Raw genomic sequence first — 17,776 nt, 5'->3', positions numbered from 1 at the left:
GCCTTGGTAATGGCTGTAAAATTTCATAATTACACGGCCTTTATTACATTGCATAATGATCCTGAAGCAGTATGGAACAATTAATTAAGATTTTCAACCGTGGCTCTTTCAGAAATTAAAAGGTGCTAGGAGCTGAGAAATGGGGATCTGTCTTGTCCTAAAAGCATTAGGGATGCTTAAGAAATACTTTCCTGGGCACTTTCATTTTTTGTTAAAGAGGAACATCTCTTAGATAAAAAGCATTAGTACACTGTGCCTATTAGCAAGTTTTTATTCCAACTTCAAAACGGATGTTTTAAAAGGAATGGGAGTAAACATAAGCTAAGGGTCTATATTACTCCCTAACTTTCCTTTTCTCTTCTTTGAAAAATTCTATTCAGCCTCCTGCTGTAGCCATTTATCACATTTATGGCTGTTCATCTCCACACATTAAATAAATGCAGGCTCGGAGACAGAGGGTCAGCTACTGCCTGCTATAGTATACTGACCAGGAGTTTCTCTTATATACTCTCATATCTTGAGGCATTAAAATTCTTTCAAGATCTCTACAGTTTTGACTGTCATCCCCAAAGGAAGACTTTACTGTTTTCATTTATTATCCTGTGAATGCAGCATGTCACATCTAATATATACCTTTTATTTTTTTTTCCATCATCTCATCTTCACACCCCATAAAGAGTAATTAAATTTGGTGAGGGCCTGTAAGAGCCAGCAGGAATTTGCTATTTTTAAATAATAACAGAAGGTAAAGAAAAAGCTATAGTGTCCATTCATATGTGCATGCATTTACACATACAAATTGTGACCCATTCTTGACTTTATTTTTCATGCCAAGGAAATTATGATGGAGATGGTTGCCTATAATAAAATACTAATGAAAAGATAGTGAAAATAAGCTCAGTATTTTTATGATGATGATTCTAAGCCATATCCCAAGCTTTCATCCACCTATTCGATAGGAAATAGATACGTTTCAAGGAAATGTTATCAATGGTATTGTCCATTTAAATGAAAGAAAATAAAAAACGAAATGCCTGTCATCATTGTGATGTGCACATAACGCCTGGATATTTGTTCTCGTCAAGTATTATTGTTTTTAAATTGACAATCATCATATAACGTTTTACGGATCTAAATATTTCAGAGGAGACGAGAACTCCCCTTGGGCATCCCCAATAATAAACTTTCCTCAGAAAATTTGGAAAAGATTATGCACTTCCAGGAGGAGCTGCTGCTTGGAGTAAATTCTCTTGTTGAGGCATTTAGTCCCTTAATAGGAATTTTCTGATCTGCTGTCATTCTTGTTCACACACCGAGTGTCACTGCTTCTAAAACACTTGTCATTCTTTAATGGAAACAAAATAGTCATTGCAGCCAGAGCCGCAATGTCATTCCACTACCCCTTGCTGCGTCGGCAATGGCGAAAATGACAGAGCGGCTCTCAGTAGGGGTAATTAAAATGTAAATATTGATATTTTATTATTTGAAATTACTTTCCAGTGCGGCATTTAATATCTCTCCATCTGTGCGGCTCTGTTTAGCGGTCACTTTAGAGGAGCTCTGGGATACCAGGCAGCGGCTTGATCCCCGTTATGTCAAAATGCTTGTTGCTGCTTAATTTTGATATCTAATTAAGTGGAAAAGTACAGTCCACACTGTAATCCATGGCATCTTAACCAGCTGCTTGGGTATATTTAGAATTAATCTCCACTATGGAGTCATCCTAATGTATGCAATTAAGAGTCTGCCGATGGCTAATTAGGTGTATTAGAATCAGGCAGCTTTTTTTTCCCTCTCTCTCTTTTTTCCCCCCTTTTCATTTTGGACGGTTGCAGACGTGAGTCTGCTTCCAGAGGTAGTCTTAATGCTGCTCAAATCAAGTTAGGAAGCAGTGCAACTCCGATTCATCCTCAGACGGTAACCCTTGTATTTTTCTTTGCTTGTTTCCTCGAAGCAGCCTAATATAGGAATTTCTAGGATTTCCTGGATCTCTGTGCAGGATCTCAGTGACAAGAAAGGAACTAGTCACAACACAGAGGAGAGTGGGATACATTGATAAATGTACTTTCCGACACATCAAATCAGGGGGACTGCAAGGCATTGCTATGAGTACTCTTGTTCATTTAGGGAGGAGAGGAATTGTAGCTCAGAGCGTCTAAACAACTGCGTTTCCCTCCTCCATTCTACTTTTGAATGGAAGAGTGTCTCAGAAAGAGTTATTGTAAGCAGCACGGGTTTGATTTGGATATTATGTATCCATGGTAAATACGACAGGCAGCCTTTTACCACTGATAACGATTCTGCATTCATGTGGTTGCAGAATTCCAAGGGCTGTGTTGTTTCCTGGTTTTGTTTTTGTTTCGTTTTAACTTGGCCAGTTAGCCAAACTGGGGGCAGCGTAGAGAGGAAGAAGGGAAGGCAGAGAGGAATCGAAGGGGTTGCCTCTATTGTCAATGAGAAGATAAGTGGTGGCCTCCCCAGTGGAATGGATGCCAAGCCATAATGACTTAGCTCTGCGTGAGCCAGCAAACGCCAGCCGTGAACTTGGGAGTAAATATTCGTAAACAGATCTTCATTAGCCACAGAGAAAAATACTGTGGGAGCCTGACTTGAAACCAAACTCTCGGGGCTAGAAATTCAGAGAAGCTGTTTTTCCATGCTGTCCAGAGCACAGATATGCCCAGATTGTTCAGCATAGATAGCGAAGATTTCTAATATTATTTGAATGTGGAGTTTCAGGGTCAGCATGCTATAATTTCATATCTGTGACATGCATCTCATGGCTAACATATTTCTTCCGCGTTCTTTCATGAATACATATGACACTTTATTTTTAATGGCCTATACTGTAAATCCTTTAACTTGTGTTTTTGCAAAAGACCTTCCTGATTATTTTTTTCTGCCTCTCCTCCTTCTAGGGCTTTTGTTGGAAACACTGAGTTATAGGGTCTTTCTATTTTGGGAAAATCAAGTAAAGCACACCTGAAGGTTTTGGGGTTTTTTTCTTTTTCTCCTTTACTTGTAACCAGTAAAAGTGAAAGTGAAAGAAGGGGAGATATTAATGTTAACTTCACAAACACAGAGTCTCTTAGAATTAGTGCTCTTGTTGGAATTTGTGTTTCTATATCAAGGGACCAATTAGGTCAATTTGAAAGGATTCGAAGGTGTGTTATTTAAAATTATATAGAAATTATAAGTGATTTTCTCTTAGAGATCCCAAGTAGAATCAATTCTTGATCATTTCAGTGAAAGCACACAAGATGATCACAACTCTCTATTCTTTTGTAATTGGTAACTGAAACAAAATTTTTAGATTTTTAGATGAGCTCTTGAAATAACCCAGGTTTTCACGATGCCAACATCATTTCATGCCTCAACGAAATGTGCATCGGTGTGGCCTTACAAATGGGAAAATAACAGAAAGACTTCTTTGAGAAGATACTTTGAGCCTTAAAGCCAGCAACTCTGCCTTCACTAATGCAAGCAGAGGCATTGGGAGAAACCCTGAATGCTCACCTTCCTTGTACAGACAGCATTTAACCCAAAATCAGATTAGAGTGGATCAAGCATGTCTCTTTTCCTTCTCATTTCCTCTTTTGTGCTATCTCAGTAAATATATATATTAAAAATGTTTTTATCCACTACAGATTATTCCTCATTTATCCAATATGTGGAATGTGCTTTTAGATTTTTCAATATCAGAATATTATGTTAGGTCACATATAATGGAAACAAAGCAGCCATAGCTAACTGTCTATTTTTTTTAATTGCAGTAACATTGGATTATAACGTTATATAGCTTTCAGATGTACATCATAATATATTTCGAATTCTGTGTAGATTACATCATGTTCACCACCCAAAAACTAATTATTTATAGATTTCCTTCCATGGTTGAATGTTCCCAAGAGAAACAGTTCATTAAAAAAAAAAACAAAAACAGAAGTTATTAAACTTCAGGTTTGGGCAAAAGAAAAACTTAAAAATTCCACTTTTGACTTACAATATGCTTTTGGGTCAGAAACAACGGTAAAAAAAAAATCAAATACTAGAAGCTATAAAGGAAAGTGAAAACGACCAATAATTATTGGTGTTTAAAAAGTTAACCAAAAATTACAGTTGAAATCGTTTCTCCAATGGTTCTAAAGGATGTTAGAGACACTTGTTTCTCCCACTGAAGTGTAACAAGCGATGCGCTCTGTTAATAACTTACTGGTTAGTTCATTAAAACTTTGGTTGGGTATTTGGTATTTGATCCTAAAATTTATGTTAGCAAAATTCATCTTTTTGTGTTTCTCCCCATCTCTCTATTTTAAATGAAAAATTATAGTCTCCAATTGATATAATTTGTTTGCTCACAAGTCCAAACTCTCAGTTAAGTATGTGCTAAAGATGGAAAACAAACTTCATACAGAAATCATGTGAACCTACTACTTGACTTATTAAAAATATTTTTGGCCTCCTGCTTGATTTCCTCGTGGTCCGACCTGACTGCTGTTAGACTTAAATGGATTCTCCTTTCCTTGACCAGAATCTTCACACAGGGCTATCTACAGCTGTGGTTTTTCTGGCAGCAGGTGGAAAGGGTTCCCCTTCAAAATTATTATGTAAGAATAGATATACAAACCAGTTTGATAAACCTGAAACATGTCTAAATGGCATTTAAATTACATTAACACCTACTTGTACAGACACAGTGGAAGGTCATAACCGACAAGTACCATCTTCGCTGTTTGTAAATGTCTAATTTGCTGCTTTAAAACGAGAAGGCACTTCACTCCCTCGGTGCCACTCAATGACTGTAGTGTTGCAAATACTTCTGACAAGTGAGTATTTACTTAGTGAGAATCCATTGTTCTAAAATGGACTGAGAGGGAGACGCCGCATGAATGCGTTTTTATTGCATTGCCTTCTCTTTGCTGTTTTTGATTCACAGAGAGGAAACCCATAAAGATAAAAACCCAGGCCTTGCCATTTTTTTAGAGTGCGAAAACTGCCTTTATCAGTTCCTTGGGCTCTACAAAACTAAATTTGGAATCTGCAATCCAAAAACTAGATTTGGAATCTCCTAAGAATTTATAGAAAATAAGTAGACGTTCAAATTTTTATTCCTGCAAGTAGGAAAAAGCAAGGAGCATTTGCTTTCATTCCTGCCCTGACGAGGTTAGGATTTGAGAGGTTAAAAATGCCAGCTATGGAAAATAAATTTACACATTGTCAAAATAATTATAAAACTAGGATAAAGTAGAGAAATTAATTACAGATGCTTGTAAATAATAAAAAAGTCATTGTGACATTATCATGGAATCTGTTGTGAATGGTTATTTGTAAATACAAGAGAAAGCAGTCAGGTCATATGATTAAAATGTCAACTTTAATTGCAAATTAAAAAGGAGCTGAGTGAGGTTGAGAAATTTAGGCAGGACTTTATCAGAGTTTACCTGGCTCCAAAGGAAATTCTATATACTGTATATATGCTTATAAGCAAAGAGCTTTACATATAATCAATGCCTTAATAAACACTTGTTGTATTATGAAAAAACATTAGACAGCTTTTTTTGTTATGTATTCAGATGTTTTTTCTTGAGGGAGAGAGCTAATTTCTGGAATGTTCATTTCCAGCCTCTCATTCTTTTTGAAAGCCAGTCAACGAGTTGTCAAGGAATTACCTATTCATTCATTTGGCACATAATTATTGAGCAGGTGCTATGTGGCAGGCACTGTTGGAGGCGTAGGGGATACAGCGAGGGACAAGGAAGAGGAAGTCCTCTCTGTGAAGAGCTCGGAGAACATGGCAACCCACTGAGAAGGATACAGATAGATCTGTTAGGCAGCACATCATCACATCCACTCCTCTACTTGCATAGATCTTTACCTTGAGCTCCTCTTTTATCATTTTCAACTTAACAGCTGTTAATGCCACTGGATGCTACACAGGAACATTGATAATGGCACTAGGAATGGAAAGGAATGTGTGTATTTGATTTCAGAAATATAAAAGAGAAGACTCGCGGATGGATCAGTGAAGGGCTAGGAGTGAGGTGGCTAGTGCGTGGTGAAGCTATTAATCCGGGAAGCAGTGGAGCTGTGGGTTTTGACTTTGGGGTTGGGAAAATGAGCTCACTTTTCCACGTGTTAGGCCATCTACAGAGGAATTACCAGGGTAGGATTTTTCAGGAAATACAGCAGGAAAGGGAGAAAAGGGCCAAACAGTGAAAGAAATTCCATATTGTGCCTGAGAGTTTCAGTTTTGTCCTTTAGAAGATGTGGAAGCCAAGAAAATATTTTGATCAGCAGAAGACATACTTACATTTCATATTTAAAAGAATGCTTGAATAGCCATGGGTAAGATTGAAGAGGAAAGTACCAGATATAAGGATTTCGGTATCACTTTATCCCAAAAGAGATGATGGAAGCCTGAACCAAAACTATGGAGGGGAAAAAGGAGAGAGAGTGATGGGTAACTTTAGGAGGATGTGTACAAGCAAACACCAATCTTTCATCCTCTGCATAAAAATACACTTTAATCATCCTTTATGGCACCTACGTTTTTTCCTCATTATGTTCTAATCTACTGTTACAGTACTGTAAAATCTTAAAGCTCAGAGATTATATTGTACTCATCTGGTATATTCTAATGGTGCTAAGCAGAGTGCTTCACTTATCATAGATATACTAAAGATCAATTGATTTGAATTTCGTTACTGTGGAACCATTGGAAACCTAATAATGTAGGGCTGGACCAAACCTTCAGGAACATTTTTCCCACTTCATTTTACACAGATGGGAAACCAGGAACCAGAGAAGTTGAGTCATTTCTCAGAGTCTCATAGTTACTCGGTGGCAGAAGTGGCACCCAGTGCTAGGTCTACTTACTCTCAGTCCAGTGATCTTTGTCTAAGGTGCTCACTGTTACTCACACTCCCTTGTGCTTCTTGTAAGAAGTTCTCAGTTTGCTACTCTGAACCAGACAGTGTTGGAACTGGAAGATCCTTCAGTGCTGTCAAGTCCACATTTTGAATTTGACAGATGAGGAGTCGACTGTGGGTCTGTATTAGTTTGCTGGGGCTGCTATAACAAAGGACCACGAACTGGATGGCGTAAACAACAGAAGTGTACTATCTCATAGTTCTGGAGGCTGGAAGCCTAAGGTCAAGATTTCAGGAGGGTTGGTTCCTTCTGAAGGGCTATGGGGGAGAATCTCTTCCACTCCTCTCTCCTAGCTTCTGGTAACCTCAGGCATCCCTTGGCTTGTAGACGGCGTTCTCCCTGTGTATCTTCACATCATTTTTCCTCTGTTTGTGTCTCTGTGTCTAAATTTCCCCCTTTTTATGAAGTTACAATCATATCAGATTAGGACCCACCCTAATGACCTCATCTTAACCTGACCATCTACAAAGACCCTATTTCCAAATAAGGTCACATTCACAGGTACTGGCAGTTAGGATTCCAACATCATTTGGAGGGATACAATTCAACTCACAACAGGGGCCAACTTAACACCATTGGTTGTAGCGTGGGTGGAACTAGACCCCAGATCTCCAGACCTCAAAGTCATTGCTTCCCACACTAGCTTCCTCCCTCATATGTCGCTCAACGAAAGTAAACCCTTAGCTTTTGGGTATTTGACATTAAATGTTTTCCATAGATTCTTTAAAAGTCTGTGGAAATGTCTATCAGCCTTACAGATCCCCAGAGTTCGAGATAGAGTCGGTATGCATTTATATTGGAGGTGTGATTTTTCAATCAAGTATTGGACCAAATTTGATGCAGACTCCTTGGGAATTTCCTGAAGAGGGCAGTGCCCGCCTATCTGATGGCCACCCTGGAGTGATTTTCCTGGACTACTGGTCAGTGCCCTGTAACAGCCTATGATATTTCTTGATCCAGTCCTACCAGCAATTGGGTAGCGCAAGTCAGATTCAAGCACAGGTTCTTTGTCTTTCAAATCAGTAATGTGGCTTCAAAATGATGCTTCTCCCTTCTCAGTATCCATCTAAACCCGAAAAGATGCTGAACATGCCCTTTGATAAGATTTTTTTTAGAGTCCTATATTATATGGCACTCCTTTCCTTTTTTTTCTTGATGGTCAAACAAATTTTAGTCACCTCAAAAAGGAGAGCTTCCCAGGCAGAATTTTCTTGCTTTCAACTAGTACAAAATGAAGGTTGTAGGAAAAGAAACCCATTAGGTTTCCCTCCTATAAAGCAGCTCAGCCATATTTGCCTCCATGCCCTACGCCAATTTTTCTTTCTTCTTGCCTTAGATGAAAGGATAGAAGTAAAGTTGAGGCCAAGTAAGAGAGAATTTGGGGAAAGCTAAGGGAATGACCGCAGATCCTCTGTAGTCATTCAGACGTGGTAGGTAAGTGGGATTTCCAAAGAGAAACTGCACACTGTATGTACACATTCTCTACGTTCTTATTTTGCACTCATCTGCCCTATAGCTGGTCCTTTCGTGAAAGCAAGTTAGCAATTGTTCAAAACCACCCATTCACAGGAACGAAGTCCTTGTCATTTTGAGGCTACGTTGCCGCTTGGAAATATCTTTCCTTAGCTGCTGTTATACTTTAAATTTTTCTAGCAAGCTGGATTGGGAAACAAGGAACACTTGCTAAAGAAAGCATTTCGCCAATGCCATGGGGCCACGTTTTCAATTTCTCTGCTCATGAGTGGGCTAACTGTAAACTCCTGTGGCTATGCGCGTAATCAGCATGCGTGGTCAGTGGCCAGTTGCAGCTGTAATCTCAGTTAACAGGGATGGTTCTGTCTTGGACTGGTAGATATTGCCATCACAATTCTGTTCTTCCCTCCTTTCACTTATGACCACTACCCAGACCATTTGCTAAATTTTTCAGATGGTAGATAATTCTGCCACATCAATATAAAGTAATTTTTCAATCTGAGTTCTGTCTTTCAAGTTCTCACATATGTCCTGTGAAACCACTATTTTAAAATAATGGATCCATAAAATCTCTGTGAATTCTACTCGAAGTGTAAAAACAGAACTAAAGAAACAGCTTTCTTATGGAATCAACAAATGTTGCAACAAATGGTCGAATTTGCAAGAAAGGGAGCTATCCCATTTTTGTCACTTGTTCTTATATTTCACCCAAACCAATTGTGATTGAATATAAATTTTTGAAACCTCGATTACAATCAGGCTAAAAGAATAGAGATTGAAAGGGCAACATTTTAAGTATTGTATCTAATGCTTAAGTACTCCTATAATAGAGAATAATTCTTGTCCCTTATAAAGAACATTTTTAAATAAAATGCTTCTGGTGGCACCAGGTAGATATTCCAGCATTGGCATTTTATCATCTTGAGCTGCTTAACTCTAATACTTACTGAGTTCTGGTCCATGAAGTCCATCTCTATGGGAAGAAACAAAACGGATAAAAACGTTTTCTATATATATATATATATATATATACACACACACACACTACAGCCCCAGAGCTGTGTGTTTTGTGAATCAGAGAGCAAATGATATGTCTGCTCATATGTGAAAAGAGCAAATGGCTTAAAAACACAGAGCAAGTTTCTTCACACAGTCCAAGGGTTATGCATCTGTGTATCTATTGGTAGCTAAGACCAAGTCTTCATTCTGTTGTTGTTGTTGTTTTTCTCCCCTAGTTCCCATAAACATTAGGTTTATTCATATGGGAGACAAAGAATCTAGCTTCTGCCACGTTGCTCCATCAGTGAACTTTGTTTGCAAGCTCAGTGAGTCATTATGGCCTAATTACAATTCCAGCATGATATGTTATTTGCTGAAAAGTGTTTTTGGTGGAACAGAGAAACTACAGTTCAAAACCTGAGAGCGGGCAAAACCATGCCATGATGAACTGATATTGACAGACACCCCGAAGATTTAAACTGCTGGCTCTCTGTTTCAAAAAAGCAGCCGAGAAGAAAATGCCTAGCAGGGGTTAAACCCAAATGGCTACATGGCAGCCTATTTCTGTCAACACTCTGTTCAGGAAATAAACATTTATGCTTTCTGAAATGAAAGTGTATTTTTGAAGACTAGCCGTCAGATATTTTTTGCCCTTCACACTTTCAAATACTTAGCCTTTTTTGTAAGTTGACTGCAAAGTGCATCAGTTTGCTAGGCTCAAAAAAAAAAAAGGACTTGACAAGTGCCCATGGCACCACTGTCATTCTCCGAAGTTTCCGGTAGAAGGCAAGAGCATTGGCACAAAACATGCTTTCTTCAAGTCTATTACTGCAGGGGTACCTGCCTCTTGGGAAGCTTTTCAATCCTTCCAAATGATGCTATTCCCCACTGTCATCTGGTTTATTTGGAGCACACTGTACTGCAGATAAACACGCTATTTTAACTACGGGTCAAGGTAGAGAGTCATTCTGCTCACAAAATGTCCGAGATACATTAAATGGCACTGACTCCAGGACAGAGATGAAGAGAGATCAGAGTTGTCAGCGATGTGCATGGAATGGACTGTAGCTGAGGAAGAAAAAAATGTGCTCTGGTATCAGTGTATTTTAAAAAGCTGTAATACGGCTGAACATTTAAAACTATAACCTGTCACCCACCAAAGATTAAGATCCCAGGATGTTCAAAACATGAAGTTCAAACGACACGACTGCAAAGCATATTTTATCTCCCCTGGGAAAATGGTTTCTCTCCAAAGATAGCTCAGTGTTATAGATGAGGGCCTCCAACTTGTAGCCTCATAGCTATAAAGTAGCACTAACTGCTGGGTAGGAGCATAAACAAGTAATTATCAGTGGGATACAAGTATGCGGGCGCCAATAGAGCAATAGTGTTTTTAGAAAATTCCTTAGACTCAGTTTATTAAAACATGCATTTTCATTTAGAGCTTGGTCATTTAGGTTTTTATACTTTGCTCAGGTCTACTGACAAAAGTATTATTTTATCCGTGTGTCTTCATGTATATAAAATATAGCTGCACTCATAAAGGATGGGTAGAAGAATTTTGTGCAATTATAATATAATCTCTGTTATGTATTTAGCTTCCTCAGTGAGCAGGTGAGCACAGCATCTCATAACAAGGTGATCTAACTGCTCCCTTGGCATCTGGCTGGGAGAGCTCTTTGTACCAGCTTCCAGATTGCAGAGGTGAGGTAGGAAAGGGTTAAAGTATCGAGATTCAGCTATTTCTAGACCAAGAGGAGATAAAAGTCCAGACTTTCATTTATATTGCGTAAAGTGTGAATTGTCTTTTTTTCCTCTCATTTTGCAAAATTACACTTCCTTCAATCAGCTGAAATAGAGTTGAGGATACCAAGCAAGCAAACTTGTCCAACCTTTTGTGCTAGATCCATCTTCTCATCTTCCTCGACCAAAAAAAAAAAAAAAAAAAAACCATTTCTTTATCTTTTACCTTTTTCCTTCTTTTTGTGGCGTTAAGTGAAAAGAAGAAGTTAGGTTTACAAGAAGGATACACACACACACACAGCCATCGATATAGAAGAAACAAAATACAGGATCCTCCTAAAAAAAATGACATGCTATTGTTTTTTGCTTAATTAAACGCCAAAGAAATGTGTGAAACATTGTTATGGCTGAAAAATTGTTAATTTGTAAATCGCAGGGACAAAGGGGCCCCCTGTGCAACTTTAAAGTTTCCGTGCACGTAAATGTCGATAGCGCGACTTCTCCATCATCAGCACTAAATTCACATTGATGCCTCTTTTCTTCTCCGTATTGATCCTTCCATGAGAACGTAGATTTGTATCTGTTAATTAATGCGTCCTGAAACAGCGTTTGTATTAATCAGGCAGATAAGAAAAATTGGATGCCTGCATCCTCCTGACAACCATAAAAGTGCTGGCCCTGATAAAATCGTGGCTGGACCTCAATAAAAAAGTTCCTCCTTCCACTCAATAAACTAATCATCCCGCTTTTAATTATTCGGCAGAAAGATGTGTGGAGATTGGAGAATGTGTAAATCTATTTACTAACAGCAGTGTCTGGGAGGGAGAAGAGAGCTGTCACAGGCAGGTGCTGCAGGCTCCGCGCTCTGTCCATCTGCTGCGGCGGAAAAACTGCTCCTGGGAGCTTGAAAAGGAAGAAGGGAAAGAAGGCAAATGGAAAATGCCCATCCCTCTTTGCTCATAACTTCCTAGCTGATCATTTATTTTTTCGCCTGTGTAATTGACAAAAGAAATTCCTACTTAGTCCCTTTGCTTGAGTTACATAGTTGGATTTGCGTGGCTTCTTGTTTTCTTGGGAGGAGAGAATAGAAAAAAGAGCAATATCGTCTGTTTCTTGTGAGTATAACATTCTCAGAATCAAAAGCAGATGGAGCCAAACCCACTCCAATTAGATCATTATTTTTCCCTTTTGAGTCTCTGTTTAAAATGTTATCAACGGTTATATTTCTAATTCTAACAGGACATTTATTAATTTAACCCCACATAGAAATGACAAAAAAGGACAAAAAGACTTACACAGCCAGTCCCAAAGAAGATCTGTCAAGGAGTATATAAGCAGCTTGATAAATAATGAAAGAAATGCGTTTTACACGTGCTAGAGACCCCCTTAAGGAAAGCTTGGCTAATCCCTTTTGATGATTTTATTAAACACTTCTAGGTAATGTCGCCAAATGGCAAGCTACTAGTCCTCACCAACAGGCCAGGAAATCTTTTCCTTTTCTTACGGTGCTCTAGTTCCTAATATCATGTGGGATATGAACAATTTGATATGAATGAAAATAACAATAACAATGACCACAAGCAAGAGCATAAGAAGGTTGGGTGGCAGTAGATATTTATGATTTGGGTATTAGAGTCTAGAAAGGGAGTAAAAATAGATTTTATAAGTTGTGCTATTAAAAATTTCCCCCTTCTATAGAATTACTGCTGTCTGTACCTTAAATCATGGTAGCACTGTCCTCAAAAGCCGTTGAGAGTGGTTGGTCACCCTTGGCTTCCTGGGCCTAACCTTAGAAATGAAAGTGAGGTTTTCAGAAACATTTCTTTTTTAGGACTCTTGGAAAAAGGATGTGGCCGATCATCAGGTGTATTCACTAAGACTTCCTTTTAGCATCTGGATCTTGTCCCTCTGAGATATAAATACATATCTCTACTGCTAAGTAGGTTTAATTGTATGACTTCATCTTTCCCTTTTGAACCACATTTTCTTTTTAACTTTTGCAAATGTTTCCTGAAGCTGAGAAGCAACTTTAAGCGTGCATGTGTGAATGCAGACCAGACTTTTAGTAAAAAGTGGAATCAGTCATCCAGATACTTCAGATAAGAATATTATATAATATCGCTACACTTATTGAATGCATATTATAAATTAATGCTTGGCTGGATGTTATTTTATATTGCCCCAAAACAAAAATTAAGGTACAAGTAAATTTTCTTGCTCAAAGTAGAGCCAATATTTAAATTCAGGATCTGGCTCTGCTCATATCCTATCCATCAAGCGCCATTGCCTCCATATTTAATTTTTTAAATAACTGGATCTTAATACCAAGAATAAACTTGCTTTTCTATTTGGTGGGCAGGCCAGGCTGCTAAATATTCCACTCTCGTTTATACCAATAATCACCATTTAAAAAAATTAATGTTAAATATCAGTGGGGATATTAAATATCTTTTGGGTGTTAAGTATGCTCATTGTTCACCGTGCTTGTGGCTAGTATAGAGAAATGTTTCCAAATTGTACTCTACTGTGTGGCCTGAATTGTTTGTTTTTCTTTATTTTTTGGCTTTTTTAAAACTTTTATGTTGTTTATCACTAGTGGTTTTTAGAGATGAGGTAGTTGAAAATCTGATTTTCTGTAAGACAGTCATAAAGACTTCAGCCAGAAATCACACATGTGTAAAGATTACCTGATATTTTCTTCTCAAGTGAAAGAAACAAACCTACTTCTCTCTTCTGTTCCCCTTGGCTGTGTCTGTAAACGCCCAAGAAGACACCAACAAGTGGAAGCTGGTTTGTGACTTTTACTTTACCGTTCGCAAAATGATCAGGGGAAATTTTAAGAGCATCTAATCAAAGCTCAGCATAATTTTGAGCACTGAAGCAGAAGCCGACTACCATATGAAACTAATGTTGCATTATGAAATTATGGCTTTAAAGTAACTTGATCTGCCCATCTTCTCATGCAGGCTTCTCCACGCTGTCCCTGGCGGACCAAATGAGCCTTCTGCAGAGCGCTTGGATGGAAATTTTAATCCTTGGTGTCGTATACCGGTCTCTTTCATTTGAGGATGAACTTGTCTATGCAGACGATTATATAATGGATGAAGACCAGTCCAAATTAGCAGGCCTTCTTGACCTAAATAATGCTATCCTGCAGCTGGTAAAGAAATACAAGAGCATGAAGCTGGAGAAAGAAGAATTTGTCACCCTCAAAGCGATAGCTCTTGCTAATTCAGGTTGGCATATTGACATGGTTGTTGTTACATTTTTTAATATGTCAGTTTTACCCTTTCCCTTAACTTTTTCAGGGTTTTCCTGAAAATTCTGTATGAGTCAGCAAAATTATAATCATTGTAGCTTTCTAGTGAAAAGTTAGAAATAAGTATAATCACCTTGTAGGGCATTATTTTTATTTTCTGTGCTGTTGAAAGCTGTGGAACCTTTACCACCTCATGACTTTACTAATTTGGACCATCGCTGAAAGTAGTGTAAATGGACACCCTCAGGACAAAATTAGCTACATTGTCTTGTATGCACAAGTGAAAATAAGTGTAAATTCTGGATACCTACAAACCATTTTTTCCTCTCAAAAATGCAAATTTTGCAACTGGAAAAAATATTTAGTGGCATCTTTAGTTTTGGTTATTGGTTTCTTACATTCTGGAATTCTCTAGAAGTCAAATTCTGCTGAAGGAGTGTTTTCCTCAAAGGCACTTCCTACGCAGTAAGGGTTAAGAATTATGGGAATAAACGGTCTTTACGTTCGAACTGAAATGTACTAAAATAGGGAGCAACCCCTGATAAGTAAAAATCGTTGGTTCTTTGTTGTTTTTCCCTTTGTGCCTCCCCTCATGGTTTATTGTGGTCTTAAGTCTCTTTTAGCATTTGCATAAAGTTCAGGATAGATCCCTCCTTAATGACGTGCAGGTCATTAGATACCTGCGTGTCAATAACATGCTCTGATGCTATGTACCATTGACAGTCACACCGTGCCCCTCCATCCGCTTTTGTTTTGACCCTATCTTTGAACTTTATCTTGGTTGCCGGCCAGTAGTTTTCCCTTTAATTACAAGAAGGAAACTGTCAATAAAATCTGTTAAATGGGATGCAATGAGTGGCTTGAATGGGCGGACGGCTATTTGTTCAAATTCTGCAGCATTCAAGGTATTGACAGTTTGTTTTCTGGGGCCATATGTGACGATCAATCTCAGGCTGGGCTCAGCCACGCTGAAAAATGAAAAACCAGATTGCTTTTGCTTACTTGCGGATGACGACTTTGTGATTTGGCGCGGTCCTAGTGAGACGAGACCTTCTGCCCAAATTGCCCCCATGAGAGCCAGGGACGCGTGACTGTTTTGAGAAATAATTTTTAATTGATTTTGTAATTAACAGTTCATCTACAATATTGATGCACGAATCCTTGGACTGATAGGAGGGAAATTGTTTTCAACAATGAAGTTGTACTTTCGTTATTTGTCTTCCTAATGGAGTTTAGCATTTCGCACTTTTAATTGCAAGCGTAGCCTTCTGCCTTATCACGCCATTTATTTCTCTTCTACTCTCCGGTAAAGCTGCAAAGTATGATTATGACAAACGGCTCTGTTGTTACAAACCCTCAAGAACCCCTTGTCTTGCTCTCTAGAACACCAGAGTGGGAGACGGGATAGAAATTTCCTGGGAATTTATCAGTTTGCATGGACTTCACATTATAGCATCTTGCATAATTAGATGAACGATTTGGCAGTGACAATTTGGGGAAGAATTTTTATTTGGTAATCGTATAGTTATTCTAATTTAAAACATTTACTTGGCTGATTATTTTTAAAATACAAGCATGTTTTATATCTTTTATGTTTCAAATTGCTTTTTGAAATTAACTAATCATGAATGCCGAGCAATGCTAAAACTTTATCATCAAAATTGCTAAAATTTTATAATTTTAGATGCTAAATGCATACTTTATAGCTATGGATTATAATTTAGAATACCTGAATTAATTAGTAGCAGCATTTCTGTTTCTGTTGTTTAGAAGTCTAATCATTAATATTTTGAGATATAAATATTCGAATCCCACATACTCTGCTGTTAGCAGGAGGAAGTGACCTACTTAAGGTAGTGACTGGTGATTAGAAAGAATTTAAAGAACTAGTTAGTTTATTTTTCTTGTTGAAAGCCAGAAATACTTAGCAAGCCCTTCCTTTTTTCTTTATCCTAGTACTGACTAGCATTACTTTTTCTCAGAAAATTTCTGAATGTTGCAAAATTTTCCCACAAATTATTTTTACATTCTTTTAGCCACTCAATACCAAGAAAAATTAATTGAATCAGACCCCTAATAAAGGAGAAATGATTAAGTACTGTCAGGAGTATTTTAATTTTGAAATTGTGCCACCTCTCCTGTGTTGTATAGATGTGGCCTTTCTCTTACCGAGTCAACCCATAAGCTCCACCATTTTTGCTTGGGCCAAACCACTCAGAAAGTCATTTTCTTTGCTACTGTCAATATGATGCTATTTTATTCCATTTTTTTGACCATTAATTGAAGGACAGCAATAAAGTTGTAGATTCGATGTTGCATAGATCCAGTGGTTCTTAAACAGCTCATAAACACATCAACAAGAAAGTGTTTTAATACTTTTCATAGACACCTTAAAAAGCTCATAGATTTTCTTTTAGTATTTACAGATTTCAAATTAACTTAAGTGACGTTTTGCGCAAAAAAAATATATTTTAGTGTTATTTATGGTATCTTAGCATTCCCTATATGGCTGTAGGTGCTAATAACCATTGTCTCGTTAATCTGAATTTCAGCTTATTTTAAACATCTGTCTTTGTTAAATAATTATAAACGTTGTGCTTATGCTTGGGAAACAGAATTGGCTGCCTGATAATGGCTGTCATATTTTTTGTAGCCATGTTTCTGTCATATGTGAATTCAGGAATACTTATAACAGCAGAACACCATTGGCAGTATATTCCCTATCTTCAGGTATATGGCCAAAAAACCCCAATATATCATGAACTAATACTTTAATTCTCACATTCAAATATTTGAAGACCCTAAATAATTGTTCCAGTTGTTTTTGAAGGGAAGAATTCACGGCTCACCTAAATTACGTGTTCTCTTATTTTTGAGTGCCAATGACCTCTTAAGCAGTTTTTGCATCCCTGATATGTCCCTGGGGGACTGAATTTAAAAAGGAAAATCTAGGTCACAATTTTAACGTTGTCATTGTTAGGGCCCGATTTTCTCATGTGTACCAGTCTAAGAGGTTAGACTGGTCTCTAGAATTCTTTCCATTATGGAAATTCTATGATTCTACAATTAATTTCATGCGTTTATTGAAAAATACAGTGAAATATGACCACAAGCATTCTAGGTAAGATTATATCATGTGATTCTGTTCTCTCAATTGGTTCTATTGATTCTTATGTCTAAGAATCTGTCTGAAACTGTTATCACTGGCCCCAAGGTAGTATACTCGTTTTTATATAGTGGAAGACAAAAGCTGTTTAAGATTCAGAATTACTTTCGTCTGATCATCCTCTTTTGCTCAAGTCACAAGATCCTCCAGCTCTACAGCTTAAAGTCAGAGTCTGCTCGCTTAAAGTCGAGTTTTCTTTTTACCTC

The 17,776-nt window shown here is 37.8% G+C and overlaps 1 protein-coding gene across 33 annotated transcripts in view; it reads left to right on the top strand.

The window, feature by feature from the left end:
* The window catches only part of ESRRG (estrogen related receptor gamma), a 607,874-nt gene that overhangs the window by 577,704 nt on the left and 12,394 nt on the right, over positions 1–17,776 (top strand). For all 33 annotated transcript variants that reach the window (XM_070501486.1, XM_070501489.1, XM_070501488.1 and 30 more), the window contains one exon: positions 14,112–14,381. In XM_070501486.1, the coding sequence (XP_070357587.1) occupies positions 14,112–14,381 (270 nt within the window). The remainder of the gene's footprint in view (positions 1–14,111; positions 14,382–17,776) is intronic.

This window comes from Equus asinus, chromosome 30 (genome assembly GCF_041296235.1).
Source record: "Equus asinus isolate D_3611 breed Donkey chromosome 30, EquAss-T2T_v2, whole genome shotgun sequence".
NCBI classification, from domain to species: Eukaryota; Metazoa; Chordata; class Mammalia; order Perissodactyla; family Equidae; genus Equus; species Equus asinus.
Note: the sequence above shows the minus strand (reverse complement) of the source record. Positions and strands in the feature narration are given on the sequence as shown.